This window comes from Cottoperca gobio, chromosome 14 (assembly GCF_900634415.1).
Source record: "Cottoperca gobio chromosome 14, fCotGob3.1, whole genome shotgun sequence".
Lineage (NCBI taxonomy): Eukaryota > Metazoa > Chordata > Actinopteri > Perciformes > Bovichtidae > Cottoperca > Cottoperca gobio.
In genome coordinates, this window is record NC_041368.1 from 25088261 (window position 1) to 25102870 (window position 14610).

At 44.9% G+C, this 14610-nt stretch overlaps 1 protein-coding gene across 2 annotated transcripts in view; it reads right to left on the reverse strand.

Moving 5' to 3' along the window:
• Positions 1–3892: 3892 nt before the first annotated feature.
• The window catches only part of dub (duboraya), a 13406-nt gene continuing 2688 nt past the window's right edge, over positions 3893–14610 (reverse strand). The window contains exons 2-7 of one of the 2 annotated variants that reach the window (XM_029448130.1): positions 11917–12006; positions 9812–9883; positions 9238–9300; positions 8641–8907; positions 8155–8544; positions 3893–4508 (exon numbers count right to left, since the gene is read on the reverse strand). In XM_029448130.1, coding sequence (XP_029303990.1) covers positions 4428–4508; positions 8155–8544; positions 8641–8907; positions 9238–9300; positions 9812–9883; positions 11917–12006 — 963 coding nt within the window. In that variant the 3' untranslated portion in view covers positions 3893–4427. The remainder of the gene's footprint in view (positions 4509–8154; positions 8545–8640; positions 8908–9237; positions 9301–9811; positions 9884–11916; positions 12007–14610) is intronic. The other variant, XM_029448131.1, reaches the window with a different exon arrangement.

Consider the following 14610-nt stretch of genomic DNA (forward strand, 5'->3'; position numbering starts at 1 on the left):
TAACTGCATTCTCAATTACGTTTCGAAATGTATTTTATCGTGGATTACGGTTGCAGTTTTAAACGTAGTTTACGTTGTAATTCCAACTAAACTAAATTATGTTTACGTGAATTAAGTAGTCGACGTAAACGGTTTTAACGTTAACGTTGTGAATTTACGGTGATGTCAGCGTGATACTTAATGTTGTTTTCCTCTACTTTTGTTTACAAAATGTGCTGTTTTAAATGTGAAAATTAATAAACATAGTTAACAAAACAAATGTAATCCGGGAGAAAACACGTTTCCTAATTAGCATTGCAGTCATTGTATTGTATTAGGAAGGTAATTTTCTGTCTGATCAAACAATGTTGGAAACTAACTAAGTACAATTATGTATGTAATATTTAGAATATTTGTACTTTTTTTATGGTGAAAAATCCGAGGAAAGGAATTAATTTAAAATAAGGTGAACACTCGGGAGACAAAGGTTCAAACTAAAGCTTGGCAGACGTGAAGACAACCCGACATAAAGATTTCTTCTTGCTGTATTGATACTTTCTCTAATTGGCTCAGAGCTGCCAGAGATCCAGTTAAACCATTTAAACCCATAAAAACAACTTAAGACGAACACTGGGAATCTGTCTGGTCTTTAGACTGTTTACTTTACTTTTTATAACATTTCAAATATCAGTTCTTTTTTGTCTTGTTACACAAAATGAAAATGATTCAAAGATTAGAATATGATCTTGAATAGGTACAGATGTTAAAATGACTTTACCTGATAAAACATTCTGTATGTGTCTATATATCACCACAGAGACTGTAAAGACACTCAAAACATCTACAAAAACATAAATAACAAACGAGAGACGCAAAGCGACTAATGACAGGTGTGATCAGCCCACCAAGACTCACAATTACCTTCTACGTTCGTGTCCCGAGTCACAACCAGTCACAGCCAATCACATCCAGTCACATCCAGTCACATCCAATCACAGCCAGTCACATCCAGTCACATCCAATCACATCCAGTCACAGCCAATCACAGCCAATCACAGCCAGTCACAGCCAATCACAGCCAATCACATCCAGTCATAGCCAATCACAGCCAGTTACAGCCAGTCACAGCCAGTCACAGCCAGTCACATCCAGTCACATCCAATCACATCCAGTCACAGCCAATCACAGCCAATCACAGCCAGTCACATCCAATCACAGCCAATCACATCCAGTCACATCCAGTCACATCCAATCACATCCAGTCACAGCCAATCACAGCCAATCACAGCCAGTCACAGCCAATCACAGCCAATCACATCCAGTCATAGCCAATCACAGCCAGTTACAGCCAGTCACAGCCAGTCACAGCCAGTCAGTCAATCACATCCAGTCACAGCCAATCACAGCTAGTTACAGCCAGTCACAGCCAGTCACAGTCAATCACATCCAGTCACAGCCAATCACAGCCAGTTACAGCCAGTCACAGCCAGTCACAGTCAATCACATCCAGTCACAGCCAATCACAGCCAGTTACAGCCAGTCACAGTCAATCACATTGAGTCATAGCCAATCACAGCCAGTTACAGCCAGTCACAGCCAATCACAGCCAGTCACAGCCAGTCATATCCAATCACAGCCAGTTACAGCCAGTCACAGTCAATCACAGCCAATACTACACTGTAAAAGTACTAATACTACGCTGTATAAGTACTAATACTGCACTGTATAAGTACTAATACTACACTGTAAAAGTACTAATACTACGCTGTATAAGTACTAATACTGCACTGTAAAAGTACTAATACTACACTGTAAAAGTACTAATACAAGTACTAATATTACACTGTAAAAGTACTAATACTACGCTGTATAAGTACTAATACTACACTGTATAAGTACTAATACTACACTGTAAAAGTACTAATACTACGCTGTACAAGTACTAATACGACGCTGTATAAGTACTAATACTACGCTGTAAAAGTACTAATACTGCACTGTATAAGTACTAATACTACACTGTAAAAGTACTAATACTACGCTGTATAAGTACTAATACTACACTGTATAAGTACTAATACTACACTGTATAAGTACTAATACTACACTGTATAAGTACTAATACTACACTGTAAAAGTACTAATACTACGCTGTATAAGTACTAATACTACACTGTAAAAGTACTAATACTACACTGTATAAGTACTAATACTACACTGTATAAGTACTAATACTACACTCTAAAAGTACTAATAATACACTGTATAAGTACTAATACGACGCTGTATTAGTACTAATACTACACTGTATAAGTACTAATACTACACTGTAAAAGTACTAATACTACACTGTATAAGTACTAATACTACACTGTATAAGTACTAATACTACACTGTAAAAGTACTAATACTACACTGTATAAGTACTAATACTACACTGTATAAGTACTAATACTACACTGTAAAAGTACTAATACTACACTGTATAAGTACTAATACTACATTGTAAAAGTACTAATACTACACTGTAAACGTACTAATACTACACTGTATAAGGGTCTGTAGATGTAAACTCTCCACAGCTACATTACATAATGCCTCATGTACATATTAAACACTTGTAATATAAACTTGTGTTGATGTGAGTCATGAAGTGGGGAAGCTTCATGATATCTGTTAGTTACATGTTTGACCCTGTTCACCTGTAGTGTGTACAACATGTATGACCCTGTTCACCTATAGTGTGTACAACATGTATGACTCTGTTCACCTGTAGTGTGTACAACATGTATGACTCTGTTCACCTGTAGTGTGTACAACATGTATGACCCTGTTCACCTGTAGTGTGTACAACATGTATGACCCTGTTCACCTGTAGTGTGTACAACATGTATGACTCTGTTCACCTGTAGTGTGTACAACATGTATGACCCTGTTCACCTGCAGTGTGTACAACATGTATGACTCTGTTCACCTGTAGTGTGTACAACATGTATGACCCTGTTCACCTGTAGTGTGTACAACATGTATGACTCTGTTCACCTGTAGTGTGTACAACATGTATGACCCTGTTCACCTGTAGTGTGTACAGCATGTATGACTCTGTTCACCTGTAGTGTGTACAACATGTATGACTCTGTTCACCTGTAGTGTGTACAACATGTATGACTCTGTTCACCTGTAGTGTGTACAACATGTATGACTCTGTTCACCTGTAGTGTGTACAACATGTATGACCCTGTTCACCTGTAGTGTGTACAACATGTTTGACCCTGTTCACCTGTAGTGTGTACAACATGTATGACCCTGTTCACCTGTAGTGTGTACAACATGTATGACTCTGTTCACCTGTAGTGTGTACAACATGTATGACTCTGTTCACCTGTAGTGTGTACAACATGTATGAATGTTACAATACATATCTTTAAAGGAGCTTTTCTCTAAAGGAGCTTTTTCTCACACTCTTCAGCAGAAATCTCCACTTCAGTAGCACTTACATACACCAAACTTTCCACTTTCATTCCTCTCTATATTCTGAAGCTTTGTGCAGAGGGCTTTGTTCACATGTCACTCACAGCTCATGTTATACACGCTACACTAACTACATGCAGGAGATGCACTTTGTTACTAACAGCACTTGTAGTGTGTTCTCTTCAGTAATTATGCAACATAAAAATGTTTCTGCAGTATTCATGAATCTTCAGTTTCACCTTGTTGTGTTTTGTTTCCGTCGTGAGGCTGGTTGTGTATCAGAGGATCCAACAGATTATCCAGAATAAGATTTAATCACGGCGAGCCGGGTTTCCTCCTCTCTGTGTTTCCAGGTAAGAAGAGTTCTCGTGGATTAAGACTCACCGACTGGAAAATCCTCTCGTCATCGTCGAGCTGTAAGTAGTTCAGTTTCAACACTAACTCAGCTTTTGTCTCATTTATTATGTAGAGTTCACATCACAGAAAAGAAATATAAATGAACATTGTGGGTCTTTTTTTACTTTAAAATACTACAAAATACAGGATAAATGTGTCGTTTTGTCTCAAGTAACATTTCTTTACTAAATTACATTACATCACATCACATTACAGGTCATTACAGGTCATTTAGCAGAAAAGAAAACAGAAATGAAAGAGCAGATAAACATTAACGTAGCAGAAATATGCAACTTAAACTCAAAGGCTTCACTACAGAAGCTGTACCTGCTGTGTGTTTGTGCAGTTTTAAAACAAATATAAGGCTTCAGCTGCGTCTTATTGTGACACTGAAATCACACGTTAGCAGTGACAGCTGTGGAGACATCCAGATAACATGAGTACAAAAAGCATCAGATCAGCGCTGCAGAGTGAAAGTCGAGGATTAGGAAAAACAAATTCACATCAATCGTTTTCGGGAGTTTCAAGACAAACTGGTGACGTCTTCACATCAGAGATGGAAAGAGAGCGCGGGGACAGTTTCATATCCGTCTGCACGGTGTCCAGACAGGCGCTGCTGCAGGATCTCCCTCATGGCCCCCCAGGGTTGAACTCTGACCCGTCTGTGGGAGGAAGAAGACGCTTTAACCTTCGTCTGTGACGCATCTCAGCACGCATTCGAGCCTATAAGTTTTAATAAAGTTTTAATTTCATTTAAATGTATTTATTATCTCTCTGGGAACCATCACCTTCTCGTGGTGGAGAGGTTTGTGTGTCCCTATGAACCTGAGAGCTGTGTTGTCTGGAGCCTAGTGCTCCTGGTAGGGTCTCCCAAGGCAAATTGGTTTCAGGTGAGGGGCCAGACTAAGAATGGTTCAAAAACGACTTCATGAAAGAAAGGGAAAGGAAAGGAGAGACCCTGCTCGGAGGAAGCCCGGGGCCCCCGTCTGGAGCCAGGCCCAGAGGGAGGGCCCGACAGCGAGCGCCTGGTGGCCGGGTTTGCCACGGAGCCCGGTCGGGCACAGCCCGAAGAAGCTACGTGGTGCCTCCCATCCATCCATCCTGTGGGCCCACCACTCATGGGAAAAACCGCTGGGGTCGGGTGCGCTGTCACATGGGTGGCAGTGATGGTCAGGGACCTCGACGGACCAGACCCGGGCAGCAGAGGCTGGCTCTGGGGACGTGGAACGTCACCTCTCTGTGGGGGAAGGAGCCGGAACTAGTGCGGGAGGTGGATCGCTACCAGTTGGATCTGGTGGGGCTTACCTCCACGCACAGTCTTGGCTCTGGAACCGTACTCCTGGATAGGGGTTGGACTCTATTCTTCTCCGGAGTTGCCCAAGGTGTGAGGCGTCGGGCCGGGGTGGGGATACTCACTAGCCCCCGGCTGAGCGCCGCTACGTTGAAGTTTATCCCGGTGGACGAGAGGGTCGCCTCCCTACGCCTTCGGGTTATGGGGGGGAAAACTCTGACTGTTGTTTGTGCCTATGCCCCAAACCGCAGTTCTGAGTATTCGGCCTTCTTGGAGACCCTGAATGGAGCCCTGCAGGGGGGTCCAGTAGGGCTCTTGCTGGGAGACTTCAACACACACGTGGGAAACGATGGAGACACCTGGAGAGGCGTGATTGGGAGGAAGGGCCTCCCTGATCTAAACCCGAACGGTCGTTTGTTGTTGGACTTCTGTGCTAGCCATGGAATGGCCATAACAAACACCATGTTCGAACATAAGGATGCTCATAAGTGCACGTGGTACCAGAGCACCCTAGGCCAAAGGTCAATGATCGATTTCGTAATCGTATCATCTGACCTGAGGCCGCATGTTTTGGACACTCGGGTGAAGAGAGGGGCGGAGCTGTCGACTGATCACCATCTGGTGGTGAGTTGGATCAAGGGGTGGGGGAAGACTCTGGACAGACCTGGTAAACCCAAACGGGTAGTGCGGGTGAACTGGGAACGTCTGGAGGAAGCCCCTGTCCTGGGGATCTTTAACTCACACCTCCGGCGGAGCTTTTCAGCCATCCCTGTGGAGGTTGGGGGCATTGAACCTGAGTGGGCGATGTTCAAAACCTCTATTGCTGAAGCTGCGGTGATGAGCTGTGGTCTCAAGGTCTTAGGTGCCTCAAGGGGCGGTAACCCTCGAACACCGTGGTGGACCCCGGTGGTCAGGGAAGCCGTCCGACTGAAGAAGGAGTCCTTCCGGGTTATGTTATCCGGGAGGACTCCGGAAACAGTTGCAGGGTATCGAAGGACTAGAAGGGCGGCAGCTTCTGCCGTGTCAGAGGCAAAGCAGCGGGTGTGGGAGAAGTTCGGAGAAGCTATGGAGAAGGACTTTCGATCGGCACCAAGGTGCTTCTGGAAAACCATCCGGCACCTCAGGAGGGGGACGCGAGGAACCATCCAAGCTGTGTACAGCAAGGGTGGGACCCTGCTGACTTCAACTGAGAAGGTTATCGGCCGGTGGAAGGAGCACTTTGAGGAACTCCTGAATCCGACTAACACGCCCTCTATGGTTGAGGCAGAGCTGGAAGCTGATGGGGGATCATCGTCAATTTCCCTGATGGAAGTCACTGAAGTAGTCAAACAACTCCACAGTGGCAAAGCCGCAGGGGTTGATGAGATCCGTCCAGAAATGCTGATGGCTTTGGGTGTTGAGGGGCTGTCTTGGTTGACACGCCTCGTCAACATTGCGTGGAAGTCTGGGACAGTGCCTAGGGGTTGGCAGACCGGGGTGGTGGTTCCCTTATTTAAAAAGGGGGACCAGAGAGTGTGTGCCTACTACAGGGGTATCACACTTCTCAGCCTCCCTGGTAAAGTCTACTCCAAGGTACTGGAAAGGAGGGTTCGGCCGGTAGTCGAACCTCTGATTGAAGAGGAACAATGCGGATTCCGTCCTGGTCGTGGAACAACGGACCAACTCTTCACTCTCGCAAGGATCCTGGAGGGGGCCTGGGAGTACGCCCATCCGGTCTACATGTGTTTTGTGGATCTGGAGAAGGCGTATGACCGGGTCCCTCGGGTGATACTGTGGGAGGTGCTGCGGAAGTATGGGGTGAGGGGGTCACTTTTGAGGGCCATCCAATCCCTGTACGCCCAAAGCGAGAGTTGTGTCCGGATACTCGGCAGTAAGTCGGACTCGTTTCCCGTGAATGTTGGCCTCCGCCAGGGCTGCGCTTTATCACCAATCCTGTTCGTGATTTTCATGGATAGGATATCGAGGCGTAGTCGTGGAGGAGAGGGGTTGCAGTTCGGTGACCTGAGGATCTCATCGCTGCTCTTTGCAGATGATGTGGTCCTTATGGCATCATCGGTCTGTGACCTTCAACAGTCACTGGATCGGTTCGCAGCCGAGTGTGAAGCGGTTGGGATGAGGATCAGCACCTCCAAATCTGAGGCCATGGCTCTCAGCAGGAAACCGGTGGATTGCCTACTCCGGGTAGGGAATGAGCCATTACCCCAAGTGAAGGAGTTCAAGTACCTCGGGGTCTTGTTCGCGAGTGAGGGGACAATGGAGCGAGAGATTGGCCGGAGAATCGGAGCAGCGGGGGCGGTATTACAGTCACTTTACCGTACCGTTGTGATGAAAAGAGAGCTGAGCCAGAAGGCAAAGCTCTCAATCTACCGGTCGATCTTCGTTCCTACCCTCACCTATGGTCATGAAGGCTGGGTCATGACCGAAAGAACGAGATCACGGGTACAAGCGGCCGAAATGGGTTTTCTCAGACGGGTGGCTGGCGTCTCCCTTAGAGATCGGGTGAGAAGCTCAGCCATCCGTGAGAGACTCGGAGTAGAGCCGCTGCTCCTTTACGTTGAAAGGAGCCAGTTGAGGTGGTTCGGGCATCTAGTAAGGATGCCACCTGGGCGCCTCCCTAGGGAGGTGTTCCAGGCACGTCCAGCTGGGAGGAGACCCCGGGGAAGACCCAGGACTCGGTGGAGAGATTATATCTCCTCACTGGCCTGGGAACGCCTCAGGATCCCCCAGTCGGAGCAGGAGGATGTGGCCCGGAGAAGGGAAGATTGGGGTTCCTTACTGGAGCTGCTGCCCCTGCGACCCGATCCCGGATAAGCGGTAGACGATGGATGGATGGATGGATGGATGTATTTATTATCTACAGTGGCCCGAACACGCCGCCGCACAAACCGGTAAATATGGAGGAAGCTAATTAAAATGTGAGCAGGGAGGGGGGGGCAGCTTTCAAGTATCAACAGATATAAAAGAATAAAGAATATAAAGAATTGTTTCAAGACTTTGATGTCGAAGTGAAGATTCACCTTTTCTTCTTCTTGCCTGTCGGTGTCTGTCGCTCCGTCACTCGACTCGTCTTTCTGCTTCTCTGCAGAGTTTTCCTCCCTCTTTCTCCCTGATGACCCGTCTCCCTGCCCCCCCCCCACCGCCCCCTTCTTCTTCTCTTCTCCTCCTCTGGGCTGCACGCTGACCTTCTCTTCTTCGTGGGATTCGTTTTTCTCCGGTGACGTTGCAGCGTCTGCTTCACCTTCTGCTTCCTCTACTCCTGCTGCTGCGGTTGTTTTGTCCTCCGGTTCAGCGGGGGGGCTCGGAGACACGTCCCCTCCCTCGAAGGCGACGCCGACCTCGTCTCCGCTGCTGGACTTCCTATGGCGGCGGGACGGTGGGCGGCGCCGGATGGAGTGACGAGCTCGGCCCTGGAGAGACAGGTGGGTGAGGTCATTGAGAGCGGGTTAGGGTTCATGTGTACGTTTGAGCAGCAAAGAAATTCTCCCTTTAACTTTTGCACCGACCTTGATGTTGGTGTTCGACAGGATGGACCCCTCCCCCGCCGTGGGAGGGGCTTCAAAGGAGGCGGGGCCTTCCTCCTCAGTTAATGGAGAGGTGGCGGCAGCAGTAGCGGGGGTAGGGCTGGGGGGGGTCCCCGCTGTGGAGGAGGTGGTTACTGTGGTGACCAGGGTGGAGCCGGGGGAGGGAGGGGCGAAGAAGGGAGACCGCAGCCTGAAGCCCGGACTCTTTGGAGAGGGCAGCAGGGGGGAGGGGGAGAGAGCGAGGTTCGCCTGCAGAGAGACAGTGAGAGAGACAGACTGCGTGATGTCTGCGTGATGTCTGCGTGATGTCACAGTGATCTCAGCGTGATGTCAGCGTGATGTCACAGTGATGTCAGCGTGATGTCACAGTGATGTCACAGTGATGTCACAGTGATCTCAGCGTGATGTCAGCGTGATGTCACAGTGATGTCAGCGTGATGTCACAGTGATGTCACAGTGATGTCACAGTGATGTCACAGTGATCTCACAGTGATGTCAGCGTGATGTCAGCGTGATGTCACAGTGATGTCACAGTGATGTCAGCGAGATGTCAGAGAATCAGAAACCTCCCGGACTCACCTGCAGCTTCTCGATCAGAGCAGAGTTCCTCTTGGCTTTGGTAGGAGAGATGACACCTGGAGGCTACACACACACATATATGAATTTTTACCTAACAAACTTACTTTATTTTAACTCAAACCACGATCTTTTCTATCTCGTTTCTAACCATGTATTTTTCTTTGCATTCACAAAGTTAACCACGTGTTTAAACCTGCGTCCGAATGTGACGAGTTGAGATTCAGAACGAGGCGTTTGACACGTGAAAAGCTTAAAATGCGTAAACATGACCCGGGGGGCCCTAAAAGGAACATCCTATTCACGTTGGGATAGATTATAGAACAGAGCGATGCCCCCCCACGCTGTTACTGTCTACCTCAAAATTACTTTATTAATTAATTATTTCGTGTCGTATTTTATCCCCAGCTTCTGCACGACTTTAGGTTTTAGATTCTAGTTTTTGTTTTTATTATACATATTTTATCATCACTGGACGGAACTTTTAAAATGTTATTACCAACATCTTCCCTGTAATTATAGTGCATATAATAGTAATAACAATAATAATAATATTATATCATATATAATGTCTCACCTCCTGGTCGTCTCCGTGAGTTTTGTGGAGCTGTAAAGAACGAGGAGGTCGTCGCCTGACCGGCTTCTCCTGCTAAACAAACAAACAACATTATTAGTATTTAACGTACGTAACTTACTTTAAGTAACAAATGTACTTATTTTAACCCAAACCACAACATTTTCCTAAACATAACAAAGTAGTTTTGTTTGGATTCACAACGTCTTTAAAACGGCGACTGTTTACGTTGACTACTTAAATTATGTACGTAACTTAATTAACGTAACAAATGTACGTTTTTCTCCTGGTAAACAAACAAGCAAACAACAATTATTAGTTGTATTAAACTACTTTACTGTTACAATATATTCAAACAGGATATATTAAATATTATATATTAAACACCGTTTACCAAATTTCACCACGAGATGTCACGCTTGACTTTTCGCACTTTTTACACGTCGCCTTGTTTTAATGTGATGATCCAAGATGGCGGCGACGTAGGGGCCCGTTGCTTTAAATGTTCTTTTATTCATCTAACAACTATATATGATAATATAAAGTCAAAAAAATGTGACTTGACTACATTTAGCACACGTTACTTCCCTTTAATTTGCTGTGTAAATAAAGAACGTGATGCTCGATGTCGATGCAGCTTTAGCTCGTACACCGGACCGACTTACAGCAGAACAACAGCAGTAGTTCATTCTTTTTTTTAAAGTTATATTTTTGGGCTTTTCATGCCTTTATGATGAGAAGTGCAGATTGTGAAAGGGAGAGAGAGGGAACGACATACAGCAAACGCCACAGGTCAGACTCGAACCAGTGGCCGCTGTGGGCAAGGACTAAGCCTTTGTATATGGGACGCCTGTGCTACCGGTTGAGCTACACCCCCATTCTTGTTCATTTAACAGACAAGACACTACAAACAACAGCACGGCAGGAATACATCTTTTATAAAGTATGATACAGCAACAGCACTAACTGAAGAGGCAGATGTTACCAAGCAAAGTTTCAAATAACATTGGACAGAAATAAAAGGCTGAAGTTCAGCCGCCCTTTTCTTCTGAAGCTGGTCGGATGTTTCTGGGCGTGATGAGCTGTAACTCAGTGGTCGCCAACCACCGGTCCGCGTACCGGTCCGTGGGTCATTTGGTACCGAGCCGCACACAAAGAATTAATAAAAAAATATTTTATTTTGAAAGAGGTTTTATTTTGAAAAATCAGCGGATACATCTGTCTGTGCTTCTGTGTCTCTTGACATGTCAAGACGCTCGTCTGTCACGTGATACTTGACTTCAAACATTAAGCCCACAAGCAACAATGAGGCTAAACAAACGTCTTTAAAGAGCTTTGAAAAGGGAAAGACCCAATGAGGAGACATTTAAAGACAACATCAGGAGTCACTTAGAATACGTGTTTACCTGTACAGGTGATTCTCATGCGCCGCTCTGCATAATATACAGGCTCGCACATGAGGCAACGAAGCCTTCATAACTGCACCCGGCGTTAAAAGACGAGCCCTGAGAGTTGTTTTAAAGAAAGAAACATGAACAAGAAGGACATAAAGAATGACTGATGGCACCACATCAACACATGCGAGTGCACGGAGAGCGTCACGTGACTCACCTGTCGCTAAGAGAAGAAACCTTTTACCTCTGGTGAAGAAGTTATCCCCAGAGACACGAGCTCAGCTCCCACTGATTCAGCTAATGCTCAGTTTATTATGCACTTTATATTTGTTTTTATGCCGGCCGTATCGTTTTATTCCGTCATATTTACCTCCCCACACTTTGAAGGCCGGACCGTGAAGATATTGTCTTACATGAAACCGGTCCGTGGCGCTAAAAAGGTTGGGGACCGCTGCTGTAACTGATGCTAATTTAGTCCATGAGTCGGTTTAGCTTTATTTAGTCACACACTGGACACATTTCTTTACAGTAATCTGTCATTTGTATGTGTTTTCTTTTGTATATTTGTTTCTTGTACACATTTTTTATTAAAAAAAATCTCTTATTTTATCATTTAGATTTCTCTTACTGTGTTTATGTTTGCAACATTATACACCAAAACAATTTCTTTGTTTGTAAAAACCACCTTTACAGGTTTACAGACTTTGTACTCACCGTTTCACTCCCACTGGCATCGTGCGGAGGAGCCGAGCCTTTAAATCTGCTTGCAAGTTCAGTCACCGAGCGCCGGGACGGAGCCTCCTCCTGGGGACGCACAGAGGACATAAACTGCATTACCTGTTATATTCTTCTTCAATCATAACCATTCAAACAAAGACAAAAACCTTTGATGTCCCCACAGATTTAGTTTTTGTTTGACTCTCGGTCCTTATTAAACCTCTAAGTCTCCTCAGTGTTACATTAAAGAGGTTTGAACTGGGTCCGTAGTTCAGCAGGTGTCAAAGTCAAGTATTGACCTTTATTTAATACAGAATTATAGTGTATATTATTATAGTGTTTCTGGTTTACCAACCTGAAGAGATGTAAGACTTTTTATAATAGATTTATTTATTTATAAAAACAACCAAAGAGCTAACATTTGTTTTAAAAGATCTGATGTAATATCTACAGGAAATATTTGCTCAAAAGTCTCAACTGGTGAAAGTTACCAATGACCTTCTAATGGCATCAGACAAAGGACTTGTCTCTGTTTTTGTCTTGTTAGACCTCAGTGCTGCTTTCCACATTGTTGATCAGGACATTCTACTACAGAGAACATTGTGTTTGCATAAAAGGAACCGCACTAAGCTGGTTCAAGTCCTATTTATCTGAGTGATCTCAATTTGTACTTGTTAACGATAAATCCTCCATGACAGCCAAAGTCAGTCTTGGAGTTCCGCAGGGTTCTGTACTTGGACCGATTCTATTCACCTTATATATGCTTCCTTTGGGCAATATTATAAGGAACCACTCTATAAACTTTCATTGTTATGCGGATGATACCCAATTATATCTATCAATTAAACCAGATGAAACCAATCAATTGGCTAAACTTCAAGCCTTAAGGACATAAAAACTTGGATGTCTAGCAACTTCTTGATGTTAAACAGACAAAACTGAAGTTATTATACTTGGCCCTAAACACCTCCGAAACGCATTTTCTAATGACATAGAAGCTCTGGATGGCATTAACTTGGCCTCCAGCACCATTGTAAGGAATCTTGGCGTCATCTTTGATCAGGATCTGTCGTTTAACTCCCACATAAAACAAAACTCAAGGACTGCCTTCTTTCATCTACGTAACATTGCAAAAATAACATCCGGTCTCAAAATGATGCAGAAAAACTCGTCCATGCATTTGTTACTTCAAGGCTGGATTACTGCAACTCATTGTTATCAGGTTGTCCCAAAAAGTCGCTTAAGACTCTTCAGTTGATCCAAAATGCAGCGGCACGTGTATTGACAAGAACAAGGAAACGGGATCATATTACTCCTGTATTAGCTGCTCTGCACTGGCTCCTGGTAAAATACAGAATAGAATTCAAAATCCTTCTCCTGACTTAGAAAGCAATGAATGGTTAGGCTCCAGCATATCTTAAAGATCTCATAGTACCTTATAAACCAATTAAAGCATTGCACTCCCAGACTGCAGGGTTACTTGTAGTTCCTAGAGTCTCTAAGAGTACAATGGGAGCCAGAGCCTTCAGCTATCAAGCTCCTCTCCAGTGGAACCAGCTTCCAGTTTGTGTTCGGGAGGCAGACACACTCTCCACATTTAAGAATAGGCTAAAGACTTTCCTTTTTGATAAAGCTTATAGTTAGGGCTGGCTCAGGTTTGCCCTGGATCAGCCCTTAGTTATGCTGCTATATGCTGAGACTGCCGGGGGACACCTCCCTGCTCTCTTCCTTCTCTTCCTCTCTCCTCCCCTCCTTCTCTTCTTCTCCCTCTCTATCTGTATGCATTTATGTAAATGTATGTTACTAACTCACCATCCGGGGTATCATCCCCGGAGTGTCTGTCTCTCATGTGGCAGGTTGACACTGATACAGTTTACGTCAGGATCATGAATCGTGACAGCGCCTGCTGACCTGGTCCTGCTGGACACCGGGAAGCCTTATTGACATTTTCCTGGATTCATCCAAACTTTCTCTTTTTTTTTCCAACACAACGTAATTTCTGTCAAATGTTGTATTTGTACTATGTTGTTTATCCTGTACACACGACTTCTATTGCACGTCTGTCCGTCCTGGGAGAGGGATCCCTCCTCAGTTGCTCTCCCTGAGGTTTCTTCCATTTTTCCCCCTTTAATTATGGGGTTTCTTTTAGGAAGTTTTTCCTTGTGCGATGCGAGGGTCTAAGGACAGAGAGTCTAAGGACAGAGGGTGTCGTATCCTGTACAGTCTGTAAAGCACACTGAGACAAATGTATAATTTGTGATATTGGGCTATACAAATAAATTTGATTTGATTTGATTTGATGACTACACTACTCTACTACACGACTCTACTACACGACTCTACAACACGACTCTACAACATGACTCTCCAACACGACTCTACTACACGACTCTACAACACGACTCTACTACACGACTCTACTACACGACTCGACACTACTACACGACTCTACTACACGACTCTACTACACGACTCTACTACACGACTCGACTCTACTACACGACTCTACTCCACGACTCGACTCTACTACACGACTCGACTCTACTACACGACTCTACTACACGACTCTACTCCACGACTCTACTCTACTACACGACTCTACTACACGACTCTACAACACGACTCTACTACACGACTCTACTACACTACTCGACTCTACTATACGACTCTACTATACGACTCTACTACACT